This window comes from Talaromyces amestolkiae, assembly GCF_001896365.1.
Source record: "Talaromyces amestolkiae strain CIB chromosome Unknown scaffold2.1, whole genome shotgun sequence".
NCBI lineage: Eukaryota > Fungi > Ascomycota > Eurotiomycetes > Eurotiales > Trichocomaceae > Talaromyces > Talaromyces amestolkiae.
Genome location: NW_024468038.1, coordinates 2,160,102 through 2,172,677, shown reverse-complemented (window position 1 = coordinate 2,172,677; position 12,576 = coordinate 2,160,102). Strand labels below are relative to the sequence as shown.

Below are 12,576 nucleotides of genomic sequence, written 5' to 3'. Positions count from 1 at the left end.
TGAAGAAGGCTACTAACATAAAACACCCAATTCATGATATACTGTCACTAAAGCTCTCACGACATATTCCATACTCCAACAGTCGCCATGCATCTGAATAATCCAGAACCGATAGCCATAGTCGGTAGTGGTTGTCGTTTCCCTGGAGGCGCAAGCTCGCCATCATCATTATGGAAACTCCTAGAGAAGCCCAGGGATGTATCAACAGAGATTCCCGATGACCGGTTTGAATTAAAGGGCTATTATCACCCCAAAGGCGCCCACCATGGAACGACAAATGTGCAACGCGCATACATGTTGCAGGAAGACTTTCGCAAATTTGACACGGGATTTTTCAATATTAGTCCCAATGAGGCAGAATCAATGGGTAATCATATCCCTCAGTTTTAACCCCGAACTTGGTCTTTCGCTTCTACAAAGGAGTTGCGAATGAGAACTTTGCCAGGCAGTGATTGCTTTTAAAATTCTTGATTCTAATTGACGGTGCGAAAACAGATCCACAGCAGCGATTACTCATGGAAGTAGTGTATGAGGCTCTGGAAGCCGGTGGTCACACGATAGAAGGGCTTCGAGGCTCTGACACGGCTGTCTTTGTCGGTACAATGTCTGTCGACTACAACGACATCGTTATGCGCGATATTGACACAACTCCGACCTACTTTGCAACTGGCAGTTCTCGTGCCATCCTTGCAAACCGCATCTCATACTTCTTCGACTGGCATGGGCCGTCCATGACTATCGATACAGCCTGTTCCTCGAGTATGGTAGCATTACATCAATGCGTGCAATCGCTTCGAACCGGTGAATCGCGGGTGGCCGTGGCTGGTGGCACAGAGCTCCTTTTGGGCCCAGGTGTGTTTCTTCAATAAAAATAAAACGAAAAGCTCAGTGACTGAAAAACTGCAGAGCAATTTGTGAGCGAGAGCAAGATGAACTTGCTTTCTCCAACGGGTACTTCACGTATGTGGGATGCCGAGGCGAATGGCTATGCACGAGGCGATGGGATAGCTGCCGTTGTATTGAAAAGGCTTAGTGATGCCATTGCGGATGGCGACGAAATTGAGTGCCTGATTCGAGAGACAGGTGTCAATCAGGATGGAAAGTCCACGGGCTTGACAGTTCCCAGCTCAGAGGCGCAAGCTGCGCTGATTCGAAGTACATACTCCCGTGCCGGGTTAGACCTCTCCGATACGCGAGATTGGCCTCAATACTTTGAAGCCCATGGTACGGGCACCAAGGTTGGCGATCCTCGTGAAGCCAACGCAATTCAAACTGCGTTCAACGGTCCGGCGGTGAACGGCAACCCTCTTTATGTAGGATCAATCAAAACAATCATTGGACATACAGAGGGCACAGCCGGACTAGCGGGAGTGCTCAAGGCGGCACTCGCCATTAGAAATGGTACCATTCCTCCAAATATGCTGCTCAACCGACTGAATCCCGATGTTCAGCAATACTGTCAGAACTTACATGTTCCCACTGACGCGATTCCGTGGCCCTCGTTACCCGCGGGTGTGCCGCGACGAGCGAGTGTCAATAGTTTTGGTATTTACAATTCATGTACGGACCTAAAGGTCGGGTTGAAATAGCTGACATCTAGTCAATAGGTTTTGGAGGTACTAATGGACATGCAATTGTGGAAAGCTACCAGTCTTCGACGAAGGAAAGAGCAGCTGAGTCTGCGGCTGACCTTGCGCCTTTCACTCCCTTCACCTTTTCAGCTGCTAGCGAAGAATCACTTGTAGCCCTTCTGCAAAGCTATTCCGAATTTCTAAAGACACATAACCCGTCATATCTTCGTGACCTGGCTTGGACGCTGCAATCTCGCCGCTCTGCACTCCCTGTCAAGACGGCACTGTCCGCCTCTACCATTGAGGACTTAGTGTCTCAAATCGATCGCAAGCTCGAACAAGCCAAGAAATCACCAGAAAATAAGATTGGTGTGCGATCGAGACCAGCTAAGCCCCGGCTACTGGGGGTCTTTACTGGCCAAGGCGCTCAATGGGCGACGATGGGTGCCTATCTAATCCGGTCTTCGGCCGTGGTACGTACCAAATTGGAAGAACTCGATCAAGCATTGGCTACTCTCCCGGAAAGTGACCGTCCATCGTGGCGGATTGCAGACGAGTTGTTGGCTGGCAAGGATACTTCCCGCCTCGGCGAGGCCGCCCTGTCGCAGCCGTTGTGTACAGCTATTCAAGTAGTCTTGGTTGACTTACTACGGAGCGCAGGTATCACCTTCCAAGCCGTCGTTGGTCACTCATCTGGTGAAATAGCAGCTGCTTATGCAGCGGACTTCATTTCTGCCAAAGACGCTGTCCGCATTGCTTATTACAGAGGTGTTCACGCAAAACACGCGAAAGGGCCGAAGGGACAGAAAGGCGCAATGCTGGCTGTTGGAACCTCGTGGGACGATGCACAAGAATTGCTGGATCTTCCGGCATTCAAAGGGCGGGCGAAGATAGCTGCTCATAACTCCGGTGCTAGCGTAACTTTATCTGGAGATAGTGATGGTATTGACCACGCCAAAAGGGTTTTCGATGAAGAGAAGAAGTTTGCACGGCGGTTGATTGTAGACACTGCATATCATTCTCATCATATGATTCCGTGTAGTGATCCCTATGTTGATTCATTACGGTCCTGTGGTATCAAAGTGAAATCGGACCGCGACACTTCTTGCACCTGGTACTCCAGTGTCAAGCCTGGCGAACGAATGGAAGCCAGCCCAGACCTGTGCGATTTGTACTGGAGAGACAACATGGTCAACGCGGTACTCTTTACGGAGGCTGTTCAGAGCGCAGCCACAGCCGAAGAGTTGAATATGGCCGTAGAAGTCGGCCCACACCCAGCTTTGAAGGGCCCAGCCACTCAGTCTCTATCCGATATCGACAAATCGCTTCCATACACCGGTGTCTTGAGCCGTAACCAAAACGACGTTGAAGCTTTTTCGGACGCTTTGGGGTTTTTATGGACGCACCTTGGGCCGGGTACGGTGGACTTTCAAGCGTATCAAAGTTTGGTATCCCCGGGACCTACGCCAAAGCTGACAGTTGCCTTACCTTCGTATCCTTGGAATCACAGTCAAACTAACTGGCACGAGTCGCGTAAAGCAAAAAGGACTGCTCTTAGGGGATCTGCGTTTCACGAGCTGTTGGGCGTTCCATCTTCCAACAATACCGATCATGACCTCCGCTGGACAAATTTCCTCAAAGCAAACGAAATCGCTTGGCTAGACGGACATCAATTGCAAGGTCAGACAGTTTTTCCCGCTGCAGGATATGTCGCGATGGCTCTGGAAGCCAGTCAATTTTTAGCTGGTAGCAGGAATGTTCAAGTGTTCGAAGTGCAGGACCTCACAATTCACAAGGCCATTACTTTTGATGACGGAGCCAGCTTCGCGGTCGAGACTTTGGTGGCCTTGACTGGAATATCCGCCGGTGGTCCGAATGCAAGGACGCAGACCGCTGATTTTGCTGTGTATTCATGCCCCAACACGGGGACCATGTCCATGGACCTAGTGTCGAGCGGTAAGGTCAAGATCTTTTATGGCAACTCTTCTTTCTCCACGCTATCTTCTTCCCCGCTCGACGCAGGGGAGATGGTAGAAGTCGATAGCGATCGCTTTTACGAGTCTCTTCTTGATCTAGGATACGGTTATAACGGCCCCTTCAAGACCTTGACATCTACAAAAAGGAGGTTTAACCATGCCTCAGCCATATTGTCCACCTATAACTACCAGGATGATGATCAGCCTCTAATCGTTCATCCGAGCATGCTCGATGTCGCTTTCCAAGCTTCCTTCCTTGCACAGTCGGCTCCCGGTGACGAGCAACTTTGGTCCCTACATGTGCCCACGTCGATCAAGTGCATTCGAGTCAACCCAGAGCTATGCGGGTCGCTACCAGGATCATCCACCCAACTGCCGCTCTCTGCCGTCTTACATGAACCGGACGGAATTAGCGTACGCAGTAGTATTGATGTGTTCGACGAGAACGGCCAGGAGACACTGCTCCAGGTGGAGGATCTAGTAATGAAGCCCTTCTCCCCGGCAACTGCCTCTGATGACCGGCCCATGTTTTCCACAACTCAATATGGTGTGGCCATGCCAGATGGGAACACCGCTATCGGCTATGATAGGCCTTCAGTTGAAGAGACAGAAGCGGCTGAATTATGTGAGAGACTTGCATACTACTATATCAGAAAGTGGAATTCTGAGATTGCAGAGGATGAATGGGAAAGTAGCAAGACAGACTACGGATATCTACGGAACGCAATCAATCAACTATTAATGAAAGTCGATAGCAGTCAACATCCTTCAGTAAAGGAGGAATGGACGACGGACACCATCGACCGAATCGAGTCATTGCTAAGCAGGTATAATACCATCATATCTAGTTTTGAAGAGCTAGTTGTTCACTAATTCATGCAGATATGCGGAGAAGATCGACATCAAGTTTATTCGTTCCATTGGAGAGAATATGCCTGCGGTTATACGTGGACAGTCTACTGACTTGAACAACGCGAGGCAGCATAACATGGTCGACCAGCTGTACAGCGATGGCCTTGGATTCTCCAGGTATAACATAATCTTGGCCCAGCTGACGAAGCAAATTACACACCGGTATCCACATATCAAGATACTAGAACTAGGTAAGCATATCTACAAATATGAAATTTATTGAAATCCGCGCTTACTAATGTATGATTTATAGATGCTCGTGCTGGCCATGCAACAAGAGGGATCTTGGAATCCATCGGCAATTCCTTTGCTTCATATTCTTACACTGATCCCTCGCCAGAATTCGTCAAAACTGCGGCAGAGGAATTCAAAATATATGGTCAGAAACTAACATTCAAGGTTCTCGACCCCGAGCAAACACCATCTTCCCAAGGATTTGAAGAAAACTCATACGATGTAATTATTGCATCCAACGCACTTCACGCAAAATCCTCACTGGAGAGTAAATTAGCCAATGTTCGTCGTCTTCTCAGACCCGGTGGCTTCCTCTTGGCTTCTGGGATTACCAACGATCAGTCGATCCGAATGTTGACGTTAATGGGAGGGCAAACAGAATGGCTGGCGGGTAGCAACGGGGGKGGTCGAAAGAAGAACTCAGCGAGAATATCCACATGGCACAATACTTTGCGAAAAGTTGGATTTGCCGGTATTGATACTATAGTGCCGGAAATTGACGGGGTAGCTTGGCCATTTTCTGCGATTGCTGCCCAGGCTGTCGATGATCGGATCAATTTCCTCCGGAAGCCACTGATGTCTCCCTCACCGGAGTGTCTAGATGAGCTCGTAATTCTCGGGAATGGTACTTTGAAAACGGCTCGCTTGGCCGAGGAGATTTCTGAGCTTATCAGCCCGCTCGGCACCAAGGTTACGATACTCGAGGGCTTGCCAACAGACGATGACGAAATTCCACCGATGTCTACTTTCATTAATCTCATGGACTTGGAAGAGCCCATCTTCAAAAACTTGACAGAGGATACCATGGAAGGGTTAAAGTGCCTCTTCGAGCTCGCGAGTAACGTTGTTTGGGTCATCGAAGGGGCCCGGACAGATGAACCCTACCATAACGCCAGTCTTGGCTTTGGTAGAACCATCTCTGCTGAAATGTCTCACTTGTCTCTGCAGTTCATTGACTCAGCCGGCGCTGGAGTCTCGGCTTCTCGTCTTATCAGCGAAGCGGTCTTGCGCTTGGCTGCTCTGGAAATGTGGGACGAAAAAGGAACATTACACCAAGAAATACTATGGTCAAAAGAATTGGAGTTGTACTTAGAGAATGGCCGACTCATGATACCTCGAATTCTTCCCGTTGACGATCAGAATGCTCGTATCAATTCCTTACGGCGTCCAGTCACTAAGTTGGTTGATTCGGAGAATGCGATAGTGCGCATCTCTCATGGTACCGACGCAGCGGTAGTCTTGCGAGAAGAATGCATTCCACCGACCCTGGAAGACGATATGATGTCGGTTCAAGTAAGTCACTCGGTTCTGTCTGCTATGAAGGTTGGGCAGGAGACCTATTTGTTCCTTGGACTTGGTGCGGACCGGACCACGGGCGAGGCTGTTATCGAACTTTCTGAGATCAACGCATCTCAGACAGTCACGTCTATCGGTCAGCGGATCACCATACCATCGGGACAAGAGCCAGGATTCCTTACTGCCGTTGCGAGCGAGCTCTTGGCAACATCTCTCCTTTCAGCGCTTCCGCAGTCAAGCCACGTCCTTGTCCACGAATCTGGGCTAGACAAGGCCGTGTCTATGGCGTTAGCGCGACAGGCAGTGATTTATAACATCAGTATCACCTTCAGCACAACGAAATTGGATAAAAGTAAATCGTGGGTACAACTGAGTCCTTGGAGCTCGTCCCATATGATCAAGGAGAGCCTACCGGTGAACCTTACACATTTCGTCAATCTAGCCACAGATGATGAAGGGAAACGCGCTACCGCGAGGATTCGTGAAGCCTTACCAGCCGGTTGCAGGGAAATCGACTCGTCCGATCTTTTCCGTCCTCAGTCACAATTGCAACGATCCAGTGGAGACAGTAACATTCTTGCTACACTTCAGGAGGCTGTTAACTGTGTCCAGACGGCAATCGCCAACAGCCCACCGCCACACGGCATGGTCAGACCTAGTCAACTAAGCGAAAACACAGTCAACCACAATCCATTCACTGTGATAGATTGGACATCAGAGAAGACTATTCCAGTGACCGTACAACCGATCAACGCTCATCGCCTATTTTCACGAAACAAGACCTACGTGCTTGTTGGTCTATCTGGAGCCCTTGGTCGGTCCATTTGCGAGTGGATGTCTCAAAATGGAGCAGGCTACATTTGTTTGACTAGTCGTAGCTGCAAATCAGATAACAAGTGGCAGACGGCAATGAAGAAAGCTGGGACTGAGGTTAGATTCTATACCATGTAAGTACCCGACTGATGCGTTAAAATTCAAGGCCTCAAATTACTGACCTATTTTACAGGGACGTGACCAAGAAGCAGGACTTGGAGAGAACCGTGGCTGAAATCAGACAGACATATCCCCCCATTGCGGGAGTCATGAACGGCGCCGCCGTCTTCCATGATGCTGCCTTCTCAGAAATGTCCCTCGAAATTATGGAAAAGGTCCTAAAGCCCAAGATTGACGGGACAAGATACCTCGATGAGGTGTTTAGCGACTCGAAACTGGACTTCTTTATTGTGTTCTCGTCATTGACTAGCGTCGTCGGAAATAGTGGTCAATCGAATTATACTGCTGCAAATGCATATATGACAGGTCTTGTCAGTCAGCGGAGAAAACGTGGCCTGGCTGGTACATCGCTTGACATAGGTCGCCTTGCTGGTATCGGATTTGTAGAAAGAGCTGGTGACACGGTTCGACAACAATTGATTCGGTGCGGCTTCATGGCTATTTCGGAGGGCGACCTGCATCAGTTGCTCGCGGAGGCAATTTTTGCGGGCTATCCGGGCTCGGTTACTGGCCCAATTCTGACTACGGGATGCCGCACCGCGCGAGAGGATGACGATGTCCTTGTCCCTTGGTTCAACGACTCTCGTCTTTCTCACAAGGTGGTTATCGAAGCTCGCTCTCAAGACGCTAAGGCGGAAGGCATGAAGAGTAATCTTCCTGTTCGCGAGCAACTTGCCAAAGTGACAACCAAGGAGGAGGCTCTAGAAGTACTGAAAGGTAATTATTTAAAGCCTATTCATTGGTTCTTTTATAATGCTAACTAGGACTACAAGGTTGTTTCGCTACAAAGTTGGCAATGATCTCGCGACTCGCCGAGGGACAGACTGTTGATCACAATATTCCCCTGGTCGAATACGGTATTGACTCTTTGGTAGCCGTGGAAGTACGAGGTTGGTTCTTGAAAGAGTTGAAAACGGACATGCCAGTATTGAAGGTACTGGGGGGTGGATCTGTAGCTGTGCTTTGTCAAGAAGCACTGGAGAAGCTTCCAGACACTTATCTTCCAGCCTTGGGGACGAAGGGATCATCAAAACCATTCAAGGTAGCCACAAAAGTGTTGCCAATATCCAAACCGCCCGCTTCCAAAGTAGAGCCGGTGAGTGAGAGGTCTACGGCGCCGTCAGCTGGAACATCATCGGGGAGTCGGTCTCCCATTGACACTCCAGCTACGTCAATCTCAGCTATGCCCTCGAACCTTGACTTGGCAGGGCTTTCAGAAAATCAGAAGCAAGATGTTGACCATGTGAAGAAGCCCGAGACACCTTACGTGAGAAAAGAAAATATTTCTTTTCCACAGTCTCGGTTCTGGTTCCTGAGACTCTTAATAGACGACCAGACAACATTCAACGTCGCCTTTTACTACCGTGTGACAGGTAATCTACGAATTGGCGACCTAGAACGCGCAGTTCGTCTCGTCACCAATCGGCACGAGTCATGTAGAACGTCCTTCGTGGCGGACGAAACAGAAGCCGATCTAGCGTACCAAAAGATCCTACCGAGCTCGCTAGTACGACTCGAAAGGAAGAAGATTAACCGATTCGAGGACGTTGCGGTCGAATATATGGCCATGAAAGCCACACCGTTTGATTTGACCAGCGGCAAGTTACTACGTCTAATCTTGTTATCGCTATCCGCAACGGAGCATTATTTGCTTTTTAATTACCATCATATTCTCATGGACGGTGTCAGTGTTCAAAACTTTCTAGCTGATTTAGAAAAGGCCTACCAGCGACAGCCTTTAGGCGCTACACCATATCAACTCCCTGATTTGTCTCGCCGGCAACGCGTAGCTTTCGAAAACGGAGATTTCGATGAAGAAGTCGCATACTGGCGTAGCGAGTTCCCTCACGGAGATCACCCTGTTCTACCGCTGCTACCCATGGCTCATGTCAGCTCTCGGATACCGACAAAGTCTTTTGAGGTTCACCAGGTTGGATGTGACATCGAGCCTGCGTTGATGGCCCGCATCCGAGAAGCATCAAAGGCTAGTCGGTCGACTACTTTCCACTTCTATCTTGCAGTGTTCAAATCCATGTTGATGCGATTCACGGATGTAGATGATCTGACTATTGGCATTGCTGATGCCAACCGAACTGATGAAGACGCCATTGGGGTGGTAGGGCTTCTACTCAATTTACTTACACTGCGCTTCAAGCGCGACCTGGCTCAGCCCTTTCATGAATCTGTCGCTGAGGCCCGGACAAAGACGTATAACGCGCTAGCGAATTCAAGGGTCCCCTTTGATGTCCTCCTTCAAGAGCTTAATATCCGCCGATCTTCAGCATACAGTCCATTCTTCCAGGCCTTCTTTGACTACCGTCAAGGCACACACTGGAAGCAACCTTTTGGCAATACCCAGTTAGAGCTCCTGGAACTCTCACCCGGCCGTACCGCCTATGATTTGACTCTTGACATAACTGATACACAGGATGGAGCTCGCATTTTGTTGCGAACACAGGCTGCCCTTTATGACATGACAGCAGCACAACTGTTGCTAAATACTTACGTCCATCTACTTGAGGCGTTTGCCAGTGACACTTTCTTAAAACTAGAAGATCCTCCCCTCTCTAGCGACTCGGAGCTCAGGCGGGCACTAGACGTAGGTCGAGGTAAGTATCACATTTTCTCGCATAATTGAAATAACTTTGCCCTGACGAATAATCTCTTCCTTAGGACCAACCCTGACAACAAATTGGCCTGGGGGAACGTTACCACATCGTATCGAACAAATTGCAGCGAAGAACCAAAATTCCGTGGCAGTCATGGACGGCCATGGCAATGTACTTACATACGCTACCATGCACGACCGAATTCAGGCTATTGCAGAGGCCCTTCAGACGGCTGGAGTCACCCAAGGCTCTCGTGTTCTTGTTTTCGAAGATGCCACTGCAGATTGGCCATGCTCAATGCTTGCCATCATGCGCATAGGAGCCATTTATGTTCCACTTGATCTTCGCAACCCTCTAGCCCGCTTGGCAGACGTCGCCGCTAGTTGCAAGCCCGTTGCGATACTCGTCGATAAGACTACTGCCGGTGACGCACCACAGCTCAATATTGCTAATAGCCAAATTGTCGACATATCCAGTGTTCCTGCCAAGCCTTCGTCTCCTATACCCAACTCTGCCCGCGCTGATTCGATTGCAGCAATCTTGTACACCAGTGGCTCTACAGGAAAACCAAAAGGTATCATGGTCAAGCACTCTGGGTTGCGCAATGAAATTGAAGGGTACACCAAGACATGGGGCCTCCAAGCAGAGCGGGTGCTTCAGCAAAGCGCCTTTACTTTCAATCACTCTTCAGATCAGATGTACACCGGACTAGTTAATGGTGGCAGCGTCTATATTGTACCCTGGAGCAAGCGCGGCGATCCCATTGAGATCACCAAGATCATCCGAGACGAAGGCATTACTTACACTAAGGCCACGCCGGCGGAGTATTCCCTCTGGCTGGACTACGGCCGTGATCATCTCAAGCAAGCTTCCAGCTGGCACTTTGCTTTTGGGGGCGGGGAATCACTCACAAGCACACTTACCCGATCGCTAGCAGCACTCGACTTGCCTGCGCTCCGCTTCTTCAATTCCTATGGTCCAACAGAAATCTCTATTTCATCAACCAAAATGGAAATTGCGTATCGCGATCCACCGCCACAAGGTCGCATACCATGCGGTTACTCCCTGCCAAACTATACCGCGTACATCCTTGATGAGCAGCGCAAGCCTGTTCCTATCGGTATGCCAGGCGAGCTATGGATTGGTGGCGCAGGTGTCTCGTTGGGATACCTCGACAACCAGGACCTTACGGATGAGCATTTTGTGCCTGATCCATATGCGACACCGGAGTATATTGCGCAGGGATGGACGCGCATGTACCGCACAGGCGACATAGCCCACCTCCAGAGTGACGGAGCGATGGTCTTCCATCACCGTGTCGAAGGTGATAGCCAGGTCAAGATACGGGGCCTTCGCATTGAGCTCGGTGATATTGAGAGCAACATTGTCGCGGCTGCAGAAGGTGCTCTAAAGGAGGCTGCAGTTACGCTTCGCGACGGCGATCCTCCGTTCTTGGTCGCACATGTCGTTTTTGCACCCCATCACACTATATCTAACACTACTTTGTACTTGCAGCAATTACTTCGCAAGCTCCAAGTTCCGCAGTACATGATTCCAGTAATGGCAATACCACTAGAACGCATGCCGCTCAGCAACCACTCCAAGGTCGACCGCAAGGCTCTCAAGGCTCTGTCACTGCCTGTTATATCGGCGACCAGCTCCGATGAAACAAGTGAACAGTTACAACTGTCACCGACGATGACTCGACTACGCCAGATATGGGAAGAAGTCCTGAAGACCAAGGAACTTGGGCTTAAAATAACCCCCAACATCGATTTTTTCTCCATTGGCGGCAACTCCTTGCTTGCGGTTCGTTTACAGTCGCGCATCACTTATGTCTTCAATGTGACACTGCCACTAGTTGATCTTCTGGGGGCCAGCACCCTTGGCGAGATGGCGCAACGTATCGAGGAGAGTACCAGTTCTGCGCGTCAAATTGACTGGGAGCATGAAATTGCCCTACCCGACCTAACCCTGCCTGGTGCACTTTCCAGTCTTCGTTCAGTCCGGAGCACTGACAAGGTCGTACTCATCACGGGCGCAGGTGGTTTCTTAGGTAAACATATTCTCCAGCAGCTCGTCGCCAGTTCGGAGATCTCCCGGATTCACTGCATCGGCTTKCGCGATAAGCCGACTGGCAAACCTCGCGAGCTTKCTATCTCGTCACCCAAAATCATTCTCCATCGTGGCGATCTCAGTGAGCAATGGCTCGGTCTAGGTGTGGAAACTTTTATGAAGCTCGTGAACGAAGTCGACTCTATCCTTCACATGGCGGCGGTACGTTCCTTCTGGGATAGTTACCATCTTCTCCGTCAAAGTAATGTGCTTCCCACCAAGCAACTTATTCGCATGGCTGCCGCGCACCGAGTCCCAATCCATTACGTTTCTACTGCCGGTGTGTTGCCCCAAGACGTTCCGAACAAAGCCGAGTCCACATCAGCGTATCCACCCCCTGTAGATGGCTCAAACGGCTACACGGCCAGTCGATGGGTATCTGAGCAAGTCCTCGAGCGAGCGGCGTCAACACTGAATGTCTCAGTCTCCATTCACCGTTTCGTACCAGGATCGACCACAACGCCTGTATCTACTGTAACGGCGGCACTAGAAGACTTTATCACATTCGTTGACAAGATGTCACTGATGCCTGATTTTACAGGGATTCGTGGCCATTTTGAAATTTTACCCGTGGAGGTGGCGGCTAGTCAGCTAGCAACGGCTCTATACGATTCGAAGGCGGCTAAAATCCTAGACTTTTACCACCATGAATGCCCTATTCGTATTGAGATAGCCGATATGCAGGCGTTTCTTGAGGCTCGGCGTGGAGACAAGGGCCTACCAAGATTGCCATTGTTGAAGTTCGTTGGGCGAATGAAGGCCCTTGGGCTGCAATACTTCGTTACTTCGCAGACGCTGCGCATGGAGGGAGCAACAGAGGATGGGGGTATGGAGATTTTGGAATCGAGAAGATGATTATATGTGTGGTAA

General features: G+C 49.9%; 1 protein-coding gene across 1 annotated transcript; it reads left to right on the top strand.

The window, feature by feature from the left end:
* Positions 1-87: 87 nt before the first annotated feature.
* On the top strand, positions 88-12,561 carry BHQ10_001990 (uncharacterized protein; the record flags this gene model as incomplete). Its single annotated transcript, XM_040874086.1, has 9 exons — positions 88-367; positions 496-852; positions 907-1,545; positions 1,608-4,374; positions 4,430-4,650; positions 4,713-6,936; positions 6,996-7,699; positions 7,756-9,591; positions 9,656-12,561. The coding sequence occupies 9 exons, from the start codon at positions 88-90 to the stop codon at positions 12,559-12,561; spliced, it is 11,934 nt and encodes a 3,977-aa protein (XP_040730495.1).
* Positions 12,562-12,576: the final 15 nt, after the last annotated feature.